This window comes from Scardinius erythrophthalmus (genome assembly GCF_964197995.2).
Source record: "Scardinius erythrophthalmus genome assembly, chromosome: 1".
NCBI classification, from domain to species: Eukaryota; Metazoa; Chordata; class Actinopteri; order Cypriniformes; family Leuciscidae; genus Scardinius; species Scardinius erythrophthalmus.
Genome location: NC_138221.1, coordinates 51,031,111 through 51,057,384, shown reverse-complemented (window position 1 = coordinate 51,057,384; position 26,274 = coordinate 51,031,111). Strand labels below are relative to the sequence as shown.

The 26,274-nt window shown below is 36.2% G+C and overlaps 2 protein-coding genes across 2 annotated transcripts; one reads left to right on the top strand and one right to left on the bottom strand.

Annotated features, from left to right (window-relative positions):
• Window positions 1–896: 896 nt before the first annotated feature.
• Window positions 897–4,809, top strand: LOC308696148 (chymotrypsinogen A; the record flags this gene model as incomplete). Its single annotated transcript, XM_081374569.1, is given in 8 exon segments — window positions 897–951; window positions 2,138–2,158; window positions 2,271–2,439; window positions 2,553–2,595; window positions 2,599–2,815; window positions 2,917–3,059; window positions 3,557–3,748; window positions 4,672–4,809. Coding segments are annotated over 8 exon segments (978 nt in total).
• Window positions 4,810–16,460: 11,651 nt separating this feature from the next.
• hirip3 (HIRA interacting protein 3) lies at window positions 16,461–26,269 on the bottom strand. Its single transcript, XM_081373050.1, has 8 exons — window positions 26,080–26,269; window positions 25,476–25,596; window positions 21,701–21,857; window positions 21,001–21,618; window positions 20,754–20,920; window positions 17,897–18,047; window positions 17,074–17,172; window positions 16,461–16,944 (listed from the first exon to the last, which is right to left on the bottom strand). Exons 1-8 carry the CDS (start codon window positions 26,163–26,165, stop codon window positions 16,751–16,753), a joined length of 1,593 nt encoding a protein of 530 aa, XP_081229176.1. The 5' UTR covers window positions 26,166–26,269; the 3' UTR covers window positions 16,461–16,750.
• Window positions 26,270–26,274: the final 5 nt, after the last annotated feature.

Here is a 26,274-nt window from a genome sequence, read left to right as displayed (position 1 = left end):
AGTTGTTCCCTTTTCATTTCGGTATCTTTTCTTTACCTTTAACATGCCATTGTATTTTACTAGAGCCCAATTTGTTGCCGCCTCATAAAAGCATGAAATTGAATTTTCCTGTAATTTATCTTTCTTCTTTGTGGTTGAAAATGAGAGAAGCAGAAATAATGTGTGTTGTAAACGTGCTTCTGCTTTTGAGATATGACATAGGGCTTACACTTTTCCAAGGATGTGAGAAATATGGGTTAAGCTGCTCTAATTAACTGCACTGTCACTTGTAACGACTTGAGTCTGAAGTCAGTTTCCATCTTTACTCCTAATGGTATTTTAGGTTGTTTCATTTTAATAGCCTGTTTTCAATAGTTCTCATTCACCAGATCTCACCTGACTACTTTGAAATTTGAATAATCTAATGAGGAAAAAACACACTGCGCAACAGTGCTATTTTACACAGGAAAGACAAATAAAATCAGCACAGTGAGTGGAACAAAGAGGCTAAAAAACATGTCCAGTTTCTTAAAAAAAAACTTTTAAAGGGTTTTTAACTGCATCTTTCACTCTCAGGGCCACTGACAACATTTTCATAGTAACAATTTATGGTAACATAGTAAAAAAAACAACCTTTTTTGTTCATAAAACATGGTAGGATGTTATTATATAACAAAATATAGTATATGGTTACTGTAAGTCTTCTGTTTGATCAGAAATCCTAAAATGACTGATAGGAATAAAGTTATGTTTCAATCTCTCTACTGTACACTATACCATCAACTGCCTATAGGGGGGAAAATATCAGTTTGGGTGGAGGCAAGAAAACTCCTGATGAAGGCAGGAGTACTTATTCTTCACGGGTCAATAGAGACTTGACAGTCGATGAAACTGCAGTCACAACTCAGACCAGAAGTATGCATTTTAACACAGTCTTCAGTGTGGCTGGGGCCATACTTCTCAACATAGCAGGTACTTCTACAAATAATTTGCTTTTGTTAAATTATCTATGTTTATTTTTAAAGTATGTAAAATAATGGACTGAAATACAATTGAATACGTATTAAGTAAGTCTTAACTCGCACAAACATATGTGAAAATAGCAACACAATTCAAGAAAAAAGATGAGAAATAATAAAGTAACAAAATAAGTCATAGAATAATAGATGTAAAATGTGAAGTGATTTAAAATATTTGGATAAATAAATCATTGGTTGGTTAATATCTAAATCTATAAAATGTTATTAAAACATTTAAATATGGATTATTTCCTTTGGCGGAGACACTTCAGATGCGCACTGTTCACCATGATGGTTTTGAATTGCTTGAAATCTGATTGAAAAAAGAAAAAAACAGTTAAGTGCAACATGTCGTATAGGCTACATAAAATTATAATGAGAACATTATAATTGTGTGCTTGGGACATAGCTTTTAATAGTGAGACTTTGTTTTTGAAATCAGGCTCTTAAAAATTATAAACTTTTGGATTTAGATTTATCGGACAATATATCGGTTATCGGCTTTCAAATATAAAGAATTATTGGTATCGGTATCAACCAAAATGTTCATATCGGTGCATCCATACTTTTTAATTCCTGGTTAAATTTACATGAAATGGAAATTGTTTGTTAAAGTTTGTCCTTTTGTTTTATTATTTTGAATAACAATTATGTTAATCTTTTTGGAAACACATTTATTAGCCTATATTTACCATAGTTTGCTGACTATAGATGCTTTCTTATATTTTCAGTTAAATGAAGAGCCCTTTTAATATATTTAGGGCTACTACTTTTACTGTTAACAAAAACAATTGTCGGTGACTCTAAAAATCCTTTTTGTGAATGTATAATCTTTTTTCTACTTACAGTTTGTCAGTTTATCAGCTCTGTAAGTGTTTCCTCCTCCTAAGTGATCCAAAAATAGTGACCCACATGAATCTTGTTTTCTGTTTTATAAAAGTTCACTTCATCTGAATTGCATGAACATCAACAGTTGATGCATAAGACAAAACTACAAACAAAACTAAGACTAAACCAGTTTATCAGCTCTACCAGCGCAAACGTCGTTCAATTTTTGGATCTCAATTTTGACTGATCTGAAAATGTAGATCAACAGGACTTGATCTTGATCTTGATTTTTTTTTCTTTTTCTTATATAGGCAGCCTGGGTCAGTTGGATGGTAAGTTGTTAATTCAAACTCATGTTCAGTCACACAGAATGTTTTGTTTTTTAAATGTGTTGCACTTTTTTGAGCAAACAGAGAATTCTCATATTATCTTTTCTTTCATAAGTATGTGGCCAAGCTCGCCTCAACACCAAGATTGTTGGAGGGCAAAATGCGACGGCAGGGTCTTGGCCGTGGCAAGCCAGCATTCAGAGTGTGTCCTTAGGAGGCTATTACTGCAGTGGGACTCTAATCAATAAACAATGGGTTTTGTCTGCAGCTCACTGCTTCATAGGGTATGGAGTGCCCATGTTTATTTTTTTTTTTTTTATGAATTTCAAGTGATCAAGTATCATATAGTCTCTATCTGTGGATTCATAGTGTAATTAAATCAGTCTTGTATTTACAGTGTCCCCGTATCTGACATTGTGGTCTACTTGGGACGTCTGACCTAAAATGGCCCAAACCCACATGAGACAAACAGGACAGTGATTAAAGTCATCAAACATCCTAAATATAACAGTCTTGACCGTGATCTAGCACTGCTCCAGCTGTCTTCACCTGTGAATTTCTCTGATTACATTAAGCCAGTCTGTCTGGCTGCTGCTGGTAGTATATTTGTCGATGGTACAGAGAGTTGGGTCACTGGATGGGGCACGATCAGTTCTAAAGGTGAGGAACATCACACCCATTCAAGGTGTCACAAAAAATTGCTAGAAATTATGAAGCATTTTATGATGTTTCCACTAATCAATATATTTATTTTGTAACAGAAATTCAGTTTCCTGACATTCTGCAGGAGGCGGAGACCCCTGTTGTGAACAACTTTGAATGTGATGTTGCCAATGGAGGCATCATTACAGACAACTTGATATGTGCTGGATTTTTAAATGAGGGCGGCAAAGGCCCATGTGCGGTAAGACATTTTATCAGGCACTTTTTATCCAAAACCAATGTTTTTCTCTATAAACGTGAGAGACCTAAATGTTGTCTCATCATCTGGGTCAATCTACTAAATTACCAACTTAGATCTTTATCCATTTGTCAACCATAATTGCTGTGGTTGCAGGAACTTTTACTGTAAAATACAACATTAATAACAGTGACAACATTACAGGTTTTGATGGGGGTGAAAACATTTTTAATAAATCAATCTATTGAAGTACTAATATCTAAGAAAAGACGAAACAGTTGTTTCAATGAAAAATCATCAAATGTAAGCGGCCACACGTTGGAATATCAATAAATGATAAGATAACTTGAATTTTTCACTTCCAAAACCTGTCAAATTAAATGTCCTGTTAGATTTATTAGTTTTTCACTGTATAAAAGGGAATTCTTACCACCAAATTATGATTTTTCACACTGTATCTCACACTCATGTCTGTATCCGCTGTCAATATGTCTTTGCAGGGAGACAATGGAAGTCCACTGGTCAGTAGGCAGGGCTCCAGGTGGATTCAGTCCGGAATTGCGGTGTACTCTATATGTGGTCTACCTGAATATCCTGCAGTATATGTCAGAGTGTCTGAATATCAGGACTGGATCAGCTATTACACGAACAGCAGCATGCCTGGATTTGTCCAATTCCCCCTTATTCTTTCTGTCGGAGATGGAGGCTCGATCTACCTCCTCCCATTTTCCTTTGCTCTCGCATTTTCCATCATCCCTCTCATCTTCTTACACTTTTAAAGACTGTCATGATAATGATTGTAATGATTATGACAGTTTGCTATACACATAGGTGAAAGGTGTTTGTTTTTATGATAAAAAACTTTCATATTGATTAGATTCTAGGATCATAAATATGTTTATAATGAAACACAAAAAACTTTGACATATAAGCATTCTCTTAAAAAAGATAACCTTCACTGACAAGATTCATTACAATTGCACCGCATTTAATTTTTTCAATACGGTTTCATTAAAATAAATCAGCACCTGTTGCAATGTGATCATATACATTTTCTTGTATTTTCCTTGAACAAATCATTTTCTTTGTTGAATAAAGAAAGCACAAACGTAAAAAAGCTTTTGAATGATTGTACATCTCTATTGAAAAGTGTTGAAGTGAGTGTTAGTGTACACATGATCAAGTCAAAGTGAATTTCTGAAATAATACAATTTCAAGATTTTACTTTGGTTTTCAAAGCTGCATTCTATACATTTAGGACACTTACATTTTAAAATGCTGATGCTTTTAAGCCATATTTCATGGATAAAACTAGAAAACACAGATAAAACTGTGTGGGAGTGAAAATAAATGATAACAAACAATAGAACACAGAAACTTGTGTCCTTGTTGGCATCTTATTTAACACATCAATCCCACAGTGTACAAAAGAAGAAAAAATAGATCTGTAGACTATTGTAAAATGTATTGCACTGACATTTGCATGACGATTAGTTGCTCATAAAACACGCAACTTGCAAACATGTGAAAAAGTCCCCAAAACATTCAATTCATCATGGCTACATGTATCTTGATACACATTTCTGTGAATGTCTCCCTATGCACCTCACTTAAGCTAAATGGGGAGTCTCCTATTCGACACCTACAAATTTATACTCCATTTGACACCTGCTTCGAGTCGGACGACATCTCGCCCCAACACTATCACTTGGGAATAAAGTCTCTAGTGTTCCACTTCAGCACCATCACTTAGGAATGAAAATAAGATCTCTAGTGTCTAGCCAGATTCAGCGGTAATCAGACAGACTCAGTCAATGCCTTAGAATATGCTTTAATAATAGCCGGGTGGATCTCAGACCAATTTCAGAGAGAATCCCCCCAGCAAAAAGAGTACAAAAGTTTTTATAGAATTGTAGCCAAGGTGACATGATTCGTTACATCAATTTTCTACAATATGATTGGTTCTTCATATGTAATAATTCAGCAAACCTTTCTGTTACTTAGTAAAAGCAAATCTGGATTTCTTGATTACTTCCCCTTGAGGTATCAAGTCGTGAGGTTAAACGTTTAACTATCTAGGTTTGTTTCATCTTTTAATTCTCAGACACATAACTTTGGCCCAAGTGCTGGGGACGTTTAGTTTTCAAAAGCATATAATTGTTAATCCAGCAAGAAAAATAAATGTTAGTTATGATTAACTAAAGTCCTTCACAGTCTTTTGCATTGTTTTTTTTATCTTACTTCCCTATTTCCTTTTGCACTACAGATTTGTTCTAATGATATGTTTTATATTTAGCAACATTGTACTCATTTCCTTGTTTATCTCAACACATAATGGGATGACTTGAACTTGATTAACATTAACTTAACCAAAACTACTGAAGGAATGCAATTTAGCAGGTTGGCATAGATTTATGGTGATTGACCCGAATGCATGTGACTTCACCCATGTCACCCACACAACCTCCACAACCAGTTCTTCCTTTTCACCTCAGACACCTTCACCTTAATGGACTGGTGCAAAATGTATCACAATACCAAGTGGAATCATAATATTTTAATGGAAATTCACACATAAATGTTATTAATATTATAGTGAATATATATATATATATATATATATATATATATATATATATATATATATATATATATATATATATATATATATATATATATATATATATATATATATATGAATAGTATACAAAATATAGTTTAGAATGTGTGTTGGTTTTTTCACTTTCACACAGCATTGCAATGCCATATCTTTTCTATAAAATAACTATAATCAGATGTTTACGTCTTTTTTTATGAAGATGAAATAACTTTTCTTTGACAGAAATGTTAAAATAGAATCATCAGTATATGGTTTATAAACAGATTTTTTTTTAGTTCAGTATTCTTTTAAACATCTCTAGTTTACAATAATCTACAAGCTGTTTCTCATACAGTATTGGGTGTGAATTGAAATTTGGCCAAAATCTGAGGCACAAAAGTGTGTAGAATGCAAAGCATCCAGGAAATAAAAGTTTCCCTTTTATCATTCACATCTCTGTGAGAACCGACATTTGAGACTGGCAAACCACAATTGAAGGCACTGTTTTTATACAGATGCACCGCATTCACTCTAGTAAACTTACTTTATTTCTGTAACATAACCTCTGCATCAGATATTTTTCCTTTAATCACTGAATGAATACTGCCATGATCCCAGTCTTGTAATCCCTTGTTGTATAAAGGACTTTTGTGCTGAAGTGTATTTTATGTTCCTATTGTTTCTGTGTTCTTTTCCTGTGTTTAGTTCCCGTTTTCCCTTGTTTTATTGTCAACCTTGTTTGTTTCCATAGTTACTCTCATTTGGTTTCATGACTACTAATCACCTACACCTGTCCCTCATCAGCTCTTTTGTATATTTGCAGCCTTTGTGCATTTATACCCCAGTGTTTCTGGTGTTCCCTGTCGATTCTTGTTTCTGCACGGATGTTATGTTTGGTGCACTCATTCTGTTCTTGGTTATAGTCTTCGTGTTTGATTTGTTTGTTTATTTTTGTCAATAAAACTGTTCAATAAAACTGACTGCATTTGGGATCCAGCTCTCCTTTGTTTTTGAGTTCACCCTACGTAACAGAAGACTCGACCTACAAACAGATCCAGCAGGGAGGATTATGAGTCTCTTCCAAGGAGATCGAAAAATTGAGATGTACAGGACTTATTTGAGCTGGCTCATTTGGCCAAAATGGTGGAAATATCCCTCATGATCTTTTTCCGAGGGGGGCTATATGATCACCTTAGCTTGTTCATGCCATTGCATGAACCTCACTGGACTCTGGAATTGTATAATGATCTGGCATTATAACTGTCCAGCTTAAAATTTCTGGGCACACACATCTCAGAGGATGATAAACATCACATAAATGCCTGGTGTCATTCTACCACTGCTCAATTGAGCGTGTCCTTATACACTGTAAAAAATAATAATAATAATCGGTTAAATTTACGGTAAAAAACTGGCAGCTGTGGTTGCCAGAAATTTACCATAAAAAATACAGTAGCAACATTTTAGATTTTACAGACTTTACTTAAAATTACAGTAATAAACCGTATTTAATTATATGATATAATGTTAATTTACTGACTTATTGAAGTATCAATATCTGTTTTGTACTACAGGTATACACTAACAACCACCAATCACAGTGGTGATGACAATTACATGATGAATTATAGCTCATCACAAGCAGCTCTTTCACAAGATTATTAATACTTATATACAGAAGCTGCACAGTGTCATTCACACAAACACTAAACACCATCATGGTAACACACATGAAATTTAAAAAATGCAATAAACATTAAATTAACAACATTAAATGTAACATAAAACCCTAATGTCATAACTAATTAGAAAATAAGAAAACTATGAAGAAACAGTTATTTCAACAAAAATACATCAAATGTGAAGTGTCACAGGGAATTGTGGGAATGTCAATTTACGTTTTTTCACTGTAAATTATACAATGACTTGTTCTTTTTCACTTCCAAAAACTGGTATTTTACAGTAAAATTACATTAAATGTACCGTTAGATCTATCACAGTTGTTTACCGTATATAATTAGGAAACTTTCTGTTAACCAATTAACAGTTTTTCACTGTAGCATTTTTATAGTCTTTAACCGTTAAAATCACGATCATGGCATGCTGGTTTGGTATGGAGGCAGCTCTTAAGCTGATCAAAAGGCCTTACATAGAGTCATAAATACTGCAAAGAACATCACAAACCAAGTCACCTGCCCTGGATGATATATTTACCTCCCACTGCCTGCAGAAAACACTCAACATTCTGAAGGACTCCTATCACCCTGCCCATCATTTGTTTGAACTGTTGCCGTCTGGAAAACGGTACAGGTCTATCAAAGCACGCACCACAAGATTCATGAACAGTTTTAATCCTAAAGCTGCCACCAAACTGAACTTTGAAAATACACCTTCCAACTACAATACATCCTTGACATGCTAGAACCATTTATGTGCAAGAACATTATGAGCACCTTAATTCATTTTCAAAAAAAGAAAAGTGAAGTCCGCACACTGTACACTGCAGATTGCACCTGATGAAGACCTGATGGTCGAAACGTTGTGCTTTTAATAAATACCTTGAGTAGTATGCAGTGTGCGGACTTCACTTTTCTTTTTTTGTTTATGTTATTTTGATGTCCTGCACCTGAGCCCAATCTGGGTGTTTGGGATGTGCATACCAGTTTTGCATTTTTGCACCTTATTTAATTTACCATGTATGTGCAATTACATTATGAGCATTTATATGCAATATGGCCTTCGTTTATGCATTTGATTATTCTTTAACTGTATAAGTAGACAAGTCCATCATTTCGTTGTATGTTTGTATGATGACAATGAAGAAAATAAATCTTAAATTTAAATCTAAATCTGAAGGAATGCAACTTAGCAGGTTGGCATAGATTTATGGTGACTCACCAAAATGCATGTGACTTCACCCATGTTCCCCACACAACCTCCACGACCAGTTCTTCCTTTTCACCTCAGGCATCTTCACCTTTATGGATTGGCACAAAATGTATCACAATACCAAATCATGATATGTTAATGACAATTCACACATTATTATTATTATATTATAGTGAATTATTTTTACTTTCACACAGCATTGCAATGCTGTATCTTTTCTTTGAGATTAAAGAACAATCAGATGGTTACAGCTTTTGGATGAAGATGAAATAACTTTTTTTATCTTTTCTTTGACAGAAACTTTAAAATAGAATCATCAGTATATGGTTTATAAAAGTTTTTTTTTTTTTAGTTCAGTATTCTTTTAAACAAATCTAGTTTACAATAATCTTTAAGTTGTGTCTCATACAGTATTGTTGTGAATTTGATATTTGGCCAAAATCTGAGGCACAAAAGTATGTAGAATGCAAAGCATCCAGGAAATAAAAGTTTCCCTTTTATCCCAGAACCGACATCTGAGACTGGCAAACCACACATGAAGGCACTTCAATTGTGAAGGCACATATGCACCGCATTAACTCTATTAAACTTACTTTATTTCTACTAAGAGTTTCAATTGTGCACTATAATAATAATCCTGAAGAACCTATGTTTTTCACTGTTCCAGACAAAACTAAAAATCATCCCATTCTATTCGTAAAATTTTTGGGGTACATCCAGACAATGATTGAAAAATTATCTGTGGTAACATTTTCACTTTAATTATTTTCTATTCGATAACTATTCAAGTTATGTTTCAATTTAAATGATGTTGTATGTTTCTATTCAAGTTATGTTGTGTGTTGCTGGGGCCATACTTCTCAACTTAAAGGAACCGTACGTAAGAAATGTATTTCAATTAAAGGAACCGTATGTAAGATTGTGGCCAAAACTGGTACTGCAATCACTTTCAAATTACTGTAGAGCGGTGTATCCCCTCCCCCCTGACTCGAGGTTGCCAGATAGGCTGCAGAATCCAGGGGGGCAGGGTTTTATATTTTTTTTAAGCTTCCCCGGGCGCCACCATTGATTAGCGGACCCCCACCTGCTGTTAGCATTCCATTGACTCCCATTCATTTTGGCGTCACTTTGACAGTGAATAACTGTACATCTGAGGCGTTTAAAGACTCCATTTATCCATTATTTATTTCTAAAGAAACACGAAAATGTATAAAAGGCTCCATTACCTTGTATCTTACATTATGGCCCTGTAGAAACAATTTTTGTAAAAATAGGCTAACGATTGTGTCATACCCACGCGACTCTCTGTCGCACAGTAGAGAGATTACCGTATGGACAGGAGGAGAAGCTCGCGGGCAATCGGGGGGACGTGGAGGTAAAATGACAAAGTAATTAATCAGAGTACTTAGCAAAAGTATCTCCTGCTCCTAGCTCATGGACACCTCATACTCACGCTCTCCGTCTCTCCAAGTTTCGGAAGGGAATGATTCAGATTTCTCTTGGTACAGCTACTAGAAGACAGACGGGTTGCTCACGTCACATCTACGTCGTCAAGCTCAGTTTGAGTCTGTGCAGTACGGTCGACCCCCAGGAAGTGTGTGCTTCTAACTGACTTCACTTGTCTCCGTTGAATCCAATGGGGTCGCCGTGTCCATTTCTTTTACTGTCTATGGCAGGATCCAACAGTAACATAGGCTGCAGTTTGTAGCTGCAGCTGTGGTAACTAGAGCCGCTCTACAGTAATTTGAAAGTGATTGCAGTACCAGTTTTGGCCACAATCTTACATACGGTTCCTTTAAATATAAAAAATACAAATGATGTGTCTGAATGAAAGAAAATTAAATACTCATTATCATCTCTTTTTTCTTTGGTGTGTATCTCCCAACTGTGTGTAACTCACCAACTGGGAAAAAAATCAACAATAAATAAAAAGGTAATATGTAGAAAAATATAAATGATTTACTAAAAATGATGAGAACTGAACTGAGCTGGACGATGACATCAGTCTTTCTGTCAGGACCACGATCGTCAAAGATGATTGACAATTAACATACAGTTTGGACTGGCGGTATGGTTCTGTTCTGGGCAAAAAAATGGGAGCTCTAGCGCAAGTTCTACCGGAAAGACTCTAATGTCACATCATTCATTAACCACAGATCTATTCAATTCAATTCAAATTTATTTGTATAGCGCTTTTCACAATATATATTGTTTCAAAGCAGCTTTACATAAAGTGAATTTCAGAAATGTACATAGAAAAATACAGTTAGTTAATCATGTATAAATTTAGGGCATAACATATCGCCAGGGGCTCCGTACTTTTCCAATACAACCAGATAAACTTTAACAATGTAATACACTATTGGGCTGACTTAAGGAACAAGCATGAAGCTGATACCCAGATAAAATTACAGTATGTTGGCAATAATACTAGAAAGCCTAAAGTAAGCATGCATCGATAACAATTGCCTTGAGCAACAAGTGTGTTCCCGTTAACAACGATGTTGATGATATCCAGATAAGCTTAGCACAGCATGTAGGCAATTACACCAGATTGATTCCAATAACAACTAGATATAGATAAATACAGTAACAACGTGTTGCCGATACTGACCTGTTTTCAACCGAACTATGACCCTAGAGCTGCTTTGCAGCTAAATTGAATTCAGTTTGCATCATTGAATCGTTATTTTGACGATTCATCAGTTCATCGATAAATTAATGCAGGAGAGTCTGTTCTAATATCTGTAGGTCTTGTGGCAGAGGCCCTGTTCACATTGCTGAGAGTCATAAAACCAACTTATCTGATCATGGTCATGGTAACTAAGACCTTCTTGCCCTGTTTGGGGGGATGGGGCCCCAGAGTGAGTTCTAAATATCATTTGTTAAACTATAACAAATACTTGTGTCTGACTTGTCTCAGTCATTACAGCAGCGACAAGCATGTTGCCAATGACAACAGATAAGAAATGCACATTGCCAATATGATCACAAAAGCCTAGCAACAAGCATGTTACTAAATACAACTAGATAAGCCATAGAGCTGGTAAGTCCCGCCCCTTCCGCTAATCCCCCTGGACCTCTAGGTTGAAAAATCGTCAATGCAAGTGAATGGGAGAAAATATTTATTTTCTGGTCCCGTTTGAATTTTGCCATGAATGTGAACATATGTTGTCTGTGAATTTTTAATATAACTTTTCGTGTAAAGAATGCTACAATTTAGCGGGTAGAAGTTTGATACGGTTAGACTTGTGTTAGAGCACTTTGTGGACTACAACTCTTCGCTGCTTTCGCCGCGTTTGAAACGTCACCAGCACTCGCACACGGACACTAGCTCACGGATCCCGCTAAACATGGCTGTGTCTTTGGTGCACTTCACCGCCTTCTTTCAGGGAGAGGGCAAAATCGTTGAGGTTGGCGAAAACCACGGGTAAGTCAGCTTTATGGGGTGACGTCACATAGGCGACATGTAGTCTTTCTCGTTATGTCTTTTCCACAACTGCTAGCCGAAGAATCATACCATAAACTGTCAAACTCGTAACATGAAAAGTTATATAAAAAATTCACAGACAACATATGTTCACATTCATGGCACAATTCAAATGGGACCACAAAATAATTATTTTCTCCCATTCACTTGCATTGACGATTTTTCAACCTGGAGGTCCACTTGGGGTTTTACGGGTGGGCAGAATTGCGAGATGTAAACTCGCAATTGTGAGATAAAAAGTCGCAATTTTCTTTTAAAATGTTTTATTCTGTGGCGGAAACAAGCTTCCATAGCAGAAGTTATTCAAAGCTAGCATAACAACCTACTTTTCCAGTCAGTGATTACGAAAGATAACCAGGACTGTGAGTTGATTAAAGTGAATGTGATTTGAGCATGAATGAGTATACATGAGAGCTTGGTAAGCTATCTAGGAAGCTAATATTATTTTTCTTAATTTAGAATCCTGCATCATGGAGAGAAAAAGAACTTGTAACTTTGTTGCTCCAGAGTTAGAGGTTTACCTGTTAAATTATAGCCACTTCTCCAGACACCACTACAATACTGGGCCTAGCCCAAACCATGAAAAACATCCCAAGACCATTATCCCACCTTCAACATTGGTCCATATAATTTTGCCTACAGTATATAGTGTAGCAAGGTAGTCTTCAGAATTTTTTATAATTTAATAATTAAATTTTAGGGGACCCCCCAAGAGTCCTAAGTCATTTCGAACCCTGGGCGGGACTTACCAGCTCTATAAGAAACACATGTTGCTGATACCTGGATAGCCTTTAGCAACAAGCATTTTGTCGATAACCTGATAGCTTTTAAGCAATGAGCATAAAAAGGACACTTATCTTAGCTTTGTGAAGACATTCATAGATGAATGGAGAGTGAAATATTGCCAGCTGTAACGTGGGCGCTGGATCTCCTTCTTGGCATCTAAACATCTAAAGATCTCATCTAAACTTTGTTATTGAGGCAGTCACATTAGTATAACTTCAGCGAGTCAATATCAGTAATGCAGTGAGGTGAGAAGCAATGCTAATTCAGGTCACTCGAAATCATGAAGCTTACGATCAATGTAGCAATTTCGCATTGAATCTGAGGTGAAATCCGTGTGGGGAATTCCTCTCGCTAAATCCCCGAATGCACAATTCCTAGAGAGATGATGCGGTTTTGCCCGCTGAATTTGCCTGTTGATAATACTGAATGGGCCTGCTAACTTGACTAGACAAACTATTATTTCTGATGAAATACCTTTTTTTACTTTATTTTGTCTAAGTGAAATTACAAAATGTTCCTCAAAATTTACAAGTGGGGTTAGTACGAACTATAATTTAAAAAGTTGAAAGTAATTATAGGCTACTCAAACTAGTTTATCATTATTGCAGTTTCATTACATTGTCTAAATATTTTGTCTTTTTTGTTCATCTCTATTACTTGGCCACCTTTGAGTTGAAAAATGTTGACTTGTTGCCACAAAAAAAGTTAACTTTAATAATCTAATGTAAATAGTCTAATTATTTGACTATTGTTGTCACTGTCTCTTTCTCAACCTGTCTCTCTCAAATAGATGGTAAGTTGTTACAACCCAAACTTATGAATGTTTTATTTGTGAGTCATTTAAACAGGGAATTTCCATATCTTTTTTTCTCATATCAGTATGTGGTCGAGCCTCATTCTTCCTCTCACCAAGATTGCTGAGAGGAAGAATGTGACGGTAGTGTCTTGGCCGTGGCAAGTCAGCATTTATACAGGCCTTGTCTTCAGTGGGAGACTAATCAATAAAGACCGGATTTTGTCTGTTTCCCTGTCCATACTCAAGTATGTAGTGCCTTGAGCTAGTTATAAGTACCATATAGGATATGCAGCTGTGGATTCATAATAGTAAAATTAAGACTGATTATTTGCATTGTCTCTGCATCTGACATTGTGGCCTACTTGGGATGTCTGAACCAAAACGGCTCAAACCCACATTAGACAAAAATAATTTCCTATTCTGTAAATGTTAGCAAATTATGGAATTATAGCATTGCTCCAGCTCTCTTCTTCAGTGACTTTGATTACATTAAGTCGGTCTGTCTGGCTGCTGCTGGTAGTCCATTCTCTGGAGGTACAGAAAGCTGGATCACTGGATTGAGCTCAAACCTATTTTCAAATGACTCAACACAACAATAAGATAAATATATAGCAAGACACCAGCCTTAAGTTTCACATTTCATCCTAATCAATCCACAGTAACCTGGAGCAACTTTTTCACTATTGTATAGTGACACTTCCATAGACAGACCTAAATAGTGAGTGCAATCCTGTTTTATCTTCTGTTACAGTTGTTGACAGTGTTATTGTAAATGTAAACTGTTTGCCTCAGCAGAATGACGTTGGAATCTATTGGTCAGTAAGCAGCGTTATGATAACACTTCTGGTCTGCATATCAATGTGTCTGAATATCAAGACTGGATCAACTCTCACATAAGCAGCAATCAGCTGGGGTCTGTCTCATTCCCCTTGAATGAGAGTGGCTCACACACAACCTCCTCTCTTCTTCCCTTGCGGTCACATTCTCCATCATAACTCTTATCTTCTGCCTCTGTAATTTAATAGTCACAGCTGACAGGTCTTTTTATTTTTTTAACAAACTTCAATATTGATTAGTGGTAAGATTCTGGAGTCGTCATCAATATGAAAAAGACAAAAAAAGTGACTCCATTCTACTTCATTTCTCAGGATCTGAATTTCTGTAATAGAGCTCACATAAGCAAGATGCCCTCTTTAAAAACATGTAATCACTGACTCAGTATAATCAAAATAAAGAATACAAGAATTCAGGGCTCGACATTAAGGCTTGTCCGCTTGTCCGGGACAAGTGGATTTTTTGTAGGACAAGTGGAAGAGAAAATTAGTTGTCCCACCGGACAAGTTAAATTTCAAACAAAATAAAATGCCATGTTACTTCACGTTATGTGCCACTCATTACGTCTATAATTTTACAGATTTAATTTTACCGATTTGAGACGTCACATAACTGACAGATTCAAACTGTGCTTTCGCGCGTTGCCTGGCGCTGAGCCAGAGTCGGACGCGTTCAGCGCTGTCATATATCACAACTAAGCAGTGTTTTCAACCTCATAATGGTTATTTTAGGTTTCAGATATTTAAATACACATAAGCACGAGTAAAACAATACATTTGGAGTTTGTAAAATACACACTGATGTCTGTGGAAGCAGCAATAACAATCTATTCAAATATAATTTGCCGACATGTGTTATTCATATAAGACAAACATAGTGGAAGTAACTATAAAGTTTACTCTATTCTTCTCAGTTCACCGGCCACGTTCTTGCATTTATTTCGGGAGAAACTGATGAATTCACGTGCTGTAAATCCGACTGACAGGACAACATTGTGGCGCCCATCTCATGTTTTAGATCAAGATTATTTATAAAGGTTTTTAAACAACCAAACACACTCACTCACACGTATTTGAGAATCAGAATATCAGATAGGATGATTGATGACATGGTAAGCAAGTTTGTGAATATTTTGAATAAAAAAGGAAACGCGAAATAAAAGCGACACATCAGTCATTCATACAGTATTATTGTGACTGCGGTGTATCGCGTGACGCGTCGCCATGGAAACATTAAAGGGAACGTTCGCCTTGAAAAAAATCACTCTGGGGGGTGGGGGTGTCGTGTCAGTTAGAATATTTTAAACTTACGCGTGAAAGGGTTAAAGAAAAGATCAAAAATAAATATTTGTGTGTGCTGTAAAGTGGTTAGAAAAAAAATAATAAATCGGTATCAGCAGGTCAAACTCAATGAAAAACTGGAATCGGCCTAGAAAATTGTAATCGGTGCATCTCTGTTTACAAAATTATTTTAGGTAGGCCTATAGTATACAGTAAGTCTAGCTAGCTTGCAAATACTGAGCATACCTACAAGAGTCACCACTTCCTCTGGTTGATACACTGCACACCAGCGTGCAAAGTATTACTTTGTATTATGGAGTCTGGAGATCCTTATTTCTTGTTGAAGGGGAACTCTGTTCTTGGGACACGTTCCTTTCTACTGTTTCAACAGAATTTTATTAATATTGATAGTGTTTGGATGCTTTCAATGGTTTGTTCGAATTCTGCATTAACAAAACACAAAAAAATAAATAAACGATAAAATTATAAATCTTTACCCGGACAAGTGACTTTTGTGCATGGACAAGTAAAACATAAATTTACTTGTCCGAAGGACAAGTGCCTCAAAAAGTTAATGTCAAGCCCTGGAATTCATTGTGGGAATGCTCTTTTTTTTGTCTACATTGTGAAATATACACCTTTAAGTCAAAGCACATTTCTAAAAAAAAAAAATTGTATACCATGTCCGCAAAAAAAGACATGGGAGAAGGAATGGATAATGTAAAACAAATTCAATATACATTATTTTATTTTCAAAGCTGCATGAACCTCATTCTACACATTTGGAACACTTAAATATACTTCAAAGTACAAACTAGCAATTATAAAACCAATTAAAGTATAGAACAAACATATCGGAAGGAAAATCCAAACACATCCTACAATTTTTGAGGATGTACACATAAAATTCCTTTGCCAAAGAACAGACTGGTTCATTAGAGCAGGTTTTTAAACAGTTTGTTGTAAAACAGAGAGCAGGTGCAATGCTGGAACCGATTGTATGTACAAGGCACTTGCCATCTAGTCGCTCTCCCCGTCATCACTGATGATTCCTTGCAGGTTGCCCCAGGGTGCTCCTCTCTTGCGGCCTGTGTTTGTGTGGTCTTCCCCACTATCTGAGTCCGAGACCACAACACGTTTATAGGCAGAGGGGGGAGGAGAGGCATTTTGTGCGGGAGGCCACGCTGCTGCTGCTGCTCTCCTTTTGGGACGACCTGATGAACAAAGTGTCATTTCATTAGGTTTAGGGCTGAACAGGGTAAAAATCCCAAATTTAAAATTCCCTGATTTCAAGGTATTCATAAACATGGGAATCCTTGAGATACAGAATCAAGTGCCATTACCCTGAGTGGTGATGATGTTGCTGAGGTCTAGCTCAGCCAGTTCCTGTGCTTCTTCTCTCTTTAGTCGAGCTTTCTTACACTTCTCTATGGAGGGCTGACCTGGGAGAGACACATTTCATGGGTAATAAATGTGTTTGTACAAAAATTATAGGGCCCTATTAAATCGGTTTTATTTTTTCCCAAATTCTGTTTTCCATTTTATTTTATTTGTTATTAAAAATGGTTTATTTACATTTTAATACTCAAATCATGGCTAGTCAATTGAATTCACAAAACTTATAAAACATTAATAGGGCCTTATGAAATGTTTTTTTTTTGTAATAATTTTCCTGGATTCTGCGTATTATGATTGAATACAAAATGCATTATCAAAAACAGTGTTAATGAAATGAATGCATTAAAACTTCATCAGTTTCAAATTTAATCAAATGAAAATGTAACAATCCCTATTTTTTTAGCAAAGTGGTACACAATAGAGGCTTACTGTTATGTTAAAACAAACAAAAAAATGTATATTGTTTGATATTTCTTAAAAAAAAAAGTTAAACTATTATTATTGTTCCTACTACTATGAGAAGCACATATACTGTACAAAACTAATATATTTCTTTCATTAGACCTTTGAGTTTCTGTGTTCCTGACAATAGTATTATCAAATTAAATTTGAAGATGAAACTCATAGTGAGACGCTGACAACACCACAAGCGTCACGCATGTTTGTGTATGTGTAGTAAATAAACCGTTCCAAAAGACTACAAAAAGCAGTCTTATTGAGGGTTGATTGTGTGCGTGCTCCCCCGTGTGTCCACACATGCACACTAACCTTCCACACCCAGCTCCTCCAGCTCTTTTTTCAGCACAGCCACCTTCGCCTTTACTGATCGGCAGCCGTCTAACAGCTTCTTGTAGTTCCGTCTCACACCACAGAGGGCGATGTAGCGCTTCAGCCTGGACACAGCCTTATTCTCTTCATCCTGATGGTGAACAAATTATTCAAATCAGTTATAATTTTCACTATCTTAGCCATTTAATCATTTCTTGGTAAAATTATTTTTACTATTCTATGGAATATTTTTCTAACCATTCATAAACACACATTTGGTGTAAAATACAATAAAATGTAAATACATTCTCAATCTGAGCAATTCTGGCTGTTACAAATAAACATTAAACACAGAAGTAGCTTTAAATAATCCACAAAATATCACACACAATAAACATCTCTATGTGTTAGATTACATGGCTTTCCATTGCTGTCTGCCATTGCAGTTGTTGGGAGTAATTTCTTAATGTTTGGTATTTACAGGTATTTTTCATCAAAATCCATTTAGAACTAGAAACTACGCCTCAGAAACAATTAATGCAGACATATGAGAGCTACAGGTCACTACTGTGTCTGTAAAGGCACTAAACAAACACTTTAGATTTTGCTTGATTACCTAGCTACACTTAGCTATGGAAGCTTGTTTCTGCCACAGAACAAAAAAAACATTATTTTGACTTCTCAATTCTTTCAACTGTGAGATAGAAATTTGCAATTGCGAGAAATACAATAATATTTGTGAGATATAAACTCACAATTCTGACTAAATTTCAGAAGTCAAATCAAGTACTTCAAGCACCTTGCACGAATCCTGGTGTAATAAAGTCAGAATTGTGAGATATCAAGTCTGTTTCTGATGGGAAAAAAGTCAGTTCACGACTGACTTTTTTTGCAACTGCGACTTTAAACCTCGCAATTCTGACTTTATTACACCAGGATTCGTGCAAGGTGCTTGAAGTACTTGAATTTGACTTCTGAAATTTAAGCCCTGGAAACCCCTTGAAAACAGACGAGGTTCTATTTATGAAAAGGTACTTAAAGTGCTTGAATTATTGAAAGACTATATATATGAATTTTGTCTAACACATACAATATTTTCACTCAAAATTAACGCTGCACCCATATGATATATAGAGTGATTTCGTATGGCTATAAGCAGGATATTGCTCATGCATTTCCAAGTATATGATACAGCTTTCATTCTTCAGGTCAGTCATATATCCATGAGGAGAAAAAAATCAGTTTGAACGAGGAAAGCAATATATTTGTCATAGTATCCTTTCAATGATTAAGTGGATTTCACATGACTGACAGCTCTGGTCAGTGGTTTGATCTCTTTGAAGTAAAGCGTCAGATTCAGATTCACCCCGGAGCAGCTTTGCTTGTCGGTTGCGCCTTATAAGGTGTTGTTCAAAGTTAAAATTATTTCCTTGTTTACAGCCTTGCTTTGTTCCAGAATGAATCAGTATTTTTTTTTATGAACGGTCTACTAACACACTCTTGAAGTCAGTCCTTTGCTGCCACCTACTGGCGGAACATTGTGACCTGCACAGAAGTCGTTGATAAACCCCCATCAGACAATACCAAATTTCTCAATACCAAATATTATTTATTGAACAAAAATAGCATCATAAACTTTGTATTTAATATATATTAATAAATAAGTTGTATTATGGATACCTTATATCTGTAATAAAAGTAAGTCATAAAAAAAATCCTTAAATGTATATTTTTAGTGCAAAGAAGTCATTAGATTGCAATATAATAAACTTTGTAGTTAGCTACATTGAAATGCATTACGTTTAACAAATGAAATCCTTTGTTTTCATCTGTTATTACATCTTTAAATAAGAATCATATAAGAAGTTTATGCCCACTTTCTATTTGCTCTTCTATGCACTGAAAACTCAAGGGCTTTGTTCCCACACTTAAAGTTGCAAAAGTCACTGCATACAATTTGCATGCTCTGCAGTATATTTGTACCATTTTGTTTTATTAGTATATTTTAGTATACTTTTTTAGAATTTAAAAGATAATAAAGATAGTGTTTGATAAGCAAGATTTCTGATTGTGGTCCTTGAAAACCCAAAAAGCGGTGCTTTAAAAGTCCTCGAAAGTCCTGGAATTTTATTTGACAGTATCTGTATGATCCCAATACAAACAGCTGCGAGTTTATATCTCGCAATTCTGAGAAAAATTTCAGAATTGTGAGATAAAAAGTCGCAATTACCTTTCTATTTATTTTTTTATTCCGTGGTGGAAACAAGCTTCCATACTTAGCCAAGAATAGAATATTGTGAAATATGTAAATTGTCGTAAGATGACAAAATTCATTACAGGGTATTTTATCCAACATTTTAAATATCTGGAGCATTTTTGACCCAAACCAGAACTATTGTTCAAAGGTTTGAGGTAGATAAGTCTTTTTAATGTATCTGAAAAAAGTATCTTATGCTCAACAAGGCTGCATTTATTTGATCAAAAATACAGTCAAAAACAGTACTATTGTGAAATATTATTACAATTATTACAATTTATATTTGAATATATTTTAAAATGTATTACTGTAATGGCAAAGCTGAATTTAAGAAAAACTTAATGCAGAAAACAGTAGCGCTGCTTAATATTTTGTAGAAAACGTTATACATTTTTTTTAGAATTCTTTGATGAATAGAAAGTTCTATAGAACAGCACTCATTTGAAACAGTAAGGACATTTATAATCTTACAAAATATTTCTGTCTGCTGCTATTCAGAATAAAAGCACTCTTGCTTGTTTGATATTCCTTAAATAAAACACAGGGGTGAAAAAAAGTTGTGTGTGTTATTTTTTTTTTGAGTTCTCAAATTAATCTTGCCTTTCCTCTGGTTGTGTTCTCCCTATCCTCACTGCGTTTTTTCTTCTTCACGCTTTTTTCCTCTTCCTTCTTGCCCTTCTCTCGCTCCTCCTCGTCCTCCAGCGAGGTAAGAGACGAGGAGTCTGAGTCCTCTGCCGATTCCTTCTGACTGCCCTTTAATTTCTCCTCTATAAAGAAAAGAAGAGATGAACTATGTAAGTAGAGAGATTTAAACGTGCGCCCACTTTAACCTCTGAGGGATTCTTACCATTTTTCTCGGTCTCTTTAGATGATAAAGCAGCAGCATCGTTTCTTTTATCTGTCTCCTGTTCACTGTCTCCAGTGCTTTCATTTTCAGAGTTGCTCTTGTTTTTTGTTTCAGCGCTCTCGTTTTTCTCTTCCTCACTTTCAGAGCTGCTCCCAAACACTTCCCTCTGCACTTCTTTCACAATATCGCTCTCGACCGGCTTCTTTTTTCTGATATCTTTTCTTTTGCTCTGTGTCTTCGCTTTGCTCTTCACTTTTTCATCCTCAGAATCACTCGCAGACTCACTTTTTGCTGGTTTATCACTGGTTTCCTCCTCACTGTCTGAATCCTCTTTCTTTTTCTTTTGTTTCAATGGTGGTTTTTGCCTGGCCTCCTCCTCATCAGAATCCATCAACTCATCTTCATCCCTATCCATCACCTTCCCTTTCTTCTTCGTTTTCTTTTTCTTGTCATTGTCCTCTTCTTGTTTGCCCCGTCTCTTATTCTGTGGTTTTCTTTTAATGCTCTTTTTCTCTTGCTCCTCCTCACTGTCTTCACCCGTGTCTTTATCACTTCCGGCTTCTTCCTCTTTTTGCCCTCCCTCGTTCATAGCCTTCTCTATTCCAGAGTCAGGGGAATCTGGAAAAGAGAGATTATAAAGTTAATCACGCAACATGAGGAAATAAATCAAGGACAAACTCCACAAGTACTAGACAGATACCTGGAGAAGACTCCTCTAGCCGTGATCTCTTTGTCTTTCCCACCATTTTATTCTCTTCATCCCCTCCATCATCGTTGTCATCATCCTCCCTTTTCCTTTTGTTCTGGCTCTTTGACGGATTCACACTTTTAATAAGAGGCTCATCATCACTGCTGGCCTGAAAAGATAGATTACCTTTTCTAAGCCTCAACTTTAAAATGTTACTGACAAATCACACTGTTGATGTACACCACATTATCAGACAAGCTTATGTTCTTTTCTCTTTTTGGGTGTTTGGAAAGTTTGGCCAAACGTTGTGGTTGAGACACTTACAATTAAATATTGAGAAGTGCATACTGTGGTTTAAACTGCGTCCATCTTCATTCCCAAATAAACGCTAAAGCATCTTTAACTGACTTAAGGAACGTAAATGTCAATAATTTACGTTTATTATGTGTATTCATTCAGATTTTAGAAGAGATTATCAAAGTAATGTTTGATTTAAAAAGTTTTAATAATGTTACTGTATAACTAGGGGTGGATGATATACCAGTAGAGACAATAAGCCGCTAGAGATTTTTGACTAAAATCTCGATTACGGCTATGCTCATGTGACGTTGCCAAACATGTCATTTGCAGATTTTTTTAAGCATTGTGGATTAAGCTTTATTAAGCATTGATAAGCGATTTTAAACCACTGAAGGTCAATGGCAGTGAAAGACAACTAATTTAAGTATATACGTAGCCTAGAAATCTAGACGCACCCTCACGGCAGCAACATTTATTTAGCAGCCGGTGTAGTCTAGCAACTCTCCGTTGACTTTCGAGCTGGAAAAACCAAACTCAGGTCAGGCCAGTCACATTGTGTATAGAGTAGGGGGGGGTGGGCTTAACATAATGACGACAGAGTTGCGACGGTTCCCTGCTACTTGAAAACAAAGAATGGCGGAGCTGCTGGAGAACAGTCTTTCGAATCGGCTTTGGCCGCGACTCTGGAGGACTTGGAGTTAAGCTTTTCTTTGAGAAAAGAGCAAAGAACGGCACTTAAGTCCTTTTTAAAAAAAGGAAGATGTGTTCGGAGTTTTGCCGACTGGATACAGCAAAAGTTTAATATACCAACTAGCCTCTAACTCTTCGTTGCTCTGATTGGTTGTAGCGCTATCCTATTGCATGCAGAGGGATTTTGAGAGACAATCGTTTATCCCGCCCCTCGGATTGAGCCGTGCCAATGATGAGTTGCCAGACCTAACATCTTGATGTAGGTCTGGCTTAGTTGCCAGGCTAGTATATACGCACACTGTCTGAGAAACTGTTTCTGAGCACACACACATAAAGCCACGGCTCATAGGCTACGTTCTCACTGTCAGTCCAAACCCGATTATTTATGCATCCGATTGGAATCTGATCTAAAATTACTGACTGTGTATCGCAACTGTTCAGATCCGATTTGTGTGTCCATCCCGCTCTTTACCTGCGTTGATTTCTATTGCAAAGGCAATAGTTGCCTAATAATTGTTGGCAGGTATACGCCAAAAACAACAACAAGCCCAACATAGAGGGGTTTGCAATAGACAACATGACATCTCATCTCAATGTGTAGCCGTCGCGCTGGACTACTGCGTCTTATGATGCAGCGGCAGAAACGTAGGAGGCTGGTATGAGCGGCTTCATTCTGTGTTGTCGTCTCCGCCGGTTTCAAAACACGTGTCTGTTATAGTCATTTTCTGCTCGTCCAGCACTTTGCAACAACACAACCTCATTTCTGCAGCGACTTTCAGCATGTTTCCTATAACAACGTCTGATGTTTACGTTTTAAGTGGCATGAGAAAATTACATAAACCACGCAAAATCCATTCAAAGCGGTCAGACTGAAACAGATTTCCAGAAATGAGATTTGAATAGGATTTCAAACCCGGCAAAAACGAATGTAATGTAGCTTGAAACGGATTTGTAAAAATTGCATTTCATGTGATTTTTGCCATCCACACTTGCTAAATCTGATTGGATTTAAATCGGATATGCACAAAAATCGGATTAGAGTGGTGAAGCCATAGAGCGCGCACGAGTACTGAACCGAGTTCTTTTTGGCGTCTTATTGGGCTTAAACGGTTAAATACACCGTTATTACTTATGTGTCAAAATGCCCGTCTTTGCGAGTATTCTCATAAACATATTTGTTTATGTCTTAAATGAACAAGAACAATTGAGAAAGAAACCGTACGTGTATAAGTATTATTAAGGCATCAGTGCATTTGATCTTAAAGTGACGGCAACCTAATAAACCTGCTGTCATAAATGTTAACTATCAAACAACAAAAGAAAAAAAAATAAATGGTCTGTAATTATAATAAGAATAAATGTAAATTTATTTAATTCATACTGAACTTTTTTTTTGTAATTGTATGTACTTTTATGTACAATTTATGTAGTTCTTATTTCTAGTGCTTGAAGTTTTTCAGGTAGGTCTATTTCATTTGCGTTTGTTCTATTGTAGTTTGATGCCTTTTTGCTTGTACTGTAATTTGTTTTCTTTTCTTTGTTATTTCATCACTGTTTGTCTTCAGTAAGCTTGAGGTTTTTGTTTATTTTTTTACTTAGGCTAGAGTTAGTTGCTTTGTGATATTGAAATTGGTGACAAGAATTATGAAATTTTGCTATCATAAAAACCTTATTTAAAGCTAAAATATGTTGTTGTTTTTAAATTCACCGCTAGGGGTCGCTAACCTCTTACAATAACAAAGGCGTAGGTTGATGATGCAGTGATAAGTGGCATTTGAGTGAGTTGAAAGTTATAATGTTATTCTATGTGTTAGTTTGTTGGCTGTATGAGACTAGCAGTAAGCTAGATCAACATTACAATAACATACTGATCATATTCTAACATTTCATCATGTTGAGCTATATAACATTGATTTGTTTTATGTACATTTGCTCAACTGTCTAATAAAGTACATGCAAGAGCGGCGTCTCTGTCAAGTCCAAGTTAGTCGCGGCATTGAAAACGTCACGCTGATGTTGATCCTCATTTTAGTTTTCCTTCTGTCCCAAAGTCAGCTTGCCATGGTCCATAATGTTTGAACGAAACAACAGTGTGCCGCTAGACGTTAAGCACTACGCAGTCGTCCACATCTGTCCCCACGGTTAATATGGCAGTACAAGCGGAAACCAGGGATAATGCGGTTATTACGTCATTGACATGCGACAAGTGAACAGGGACGGGCACTTTTTAAAATTGTGAATTTCTCTGAATTTACTAATTCTTGGAAACATTTAGGATAATGGAAGTTATCAATTGAAGGAAATATATAACACTGTGCAAGTGGTTTTTGGATTTTTTGATACAAAATTCTTACATATTGTTAAAGCAAAAATGACTATATTGTGATATATATTGTTATTGTGAAATAAAATGACTCATATTGAAATATAAGCTTTGTCATATAGCCCACCCCTATGTGTAACTTAATTTATTTTAAGGAAAACATACTGATAAAAATATTAAATGTTTTGCAATGTTACAATTCAATCCTGTCCATGAAAAAATAATCTCCAATCAATTGTAACCACTTTATGAGCAGTTTTCACCAATAATTGCAATGCTCAAAGACCTCTGCAACACTCACTTATGTTAAACATGAATATAACCTTATTTCTTTAGAAACAACGATTATTTTAGACTTTCAGTAAAGTGTATTGGAGTTAATAATCAATAATCAAAGGGTGGAGCTTAGCAAAGGGTCGTTTTCGGACAGATGCATGATGGTAAGACCACACGACTTTACTGTCTCTTGCTCACCTGCATCTTCAAAAGTTCCTCCTCGACTATTTTCTTCATCAACTGTCTGTCCTTGGTGCTGAGCGACTCTCTACCCACCTTCTCCAGGAATCTCCTCCGCAAAATGCCTAAAGTCAGTGTACTTGAAAGGTTGAAGAGCAACAGTAAATTAGACATGCAAATATAATTCTGACGGACCAATAAAAAAATCCGTGCAAAATGTCACATGACTTAACACCACATATTTTGTACACAACCAAACAGAAGCTTAGCATAGTGGCTTGTCCATGCTTTTACGTAAGCTGCGTCACACATCATTGTAGAGTCCCCGATCGTGTTTTACTTGACAAATACAGATTGAAGCGCTTCTCGTGTGATGTGACCGTCTTCATACAAGAATCCAACACTAACCAACCCTTTAGTATCTTCCTAATCCGTTCCTTTCTCCCTTGATATCACTCACTAGCTAGAAACCGAAGTGAGACCTGACATGCGTGCGATATTTCTCATTTAACGAGTTTATGATTCAGCCCTGACTTCCACATAACATAACGTTCTTTGACATTCAATGATGATAACCTCCGTTTTAACAGCATTTCGACTTTTCTTTCAACCCGCAGTTTACCTGAGATCCGAACACTTGTGCAGTTCTCTCACAACGAACTCTCGTATCACGTCCTCTTCTTTGGCCATGTTTTTTTTTTTACACATTTGCGCCACTTTTTACACCACTGCGTACTGTGCGTACTTAGCGCGACACCCTTCCTTGGCGCGCTTTGCTGTGCTCGGCTACGTTGCTTTACGTCATCACGCACAATTT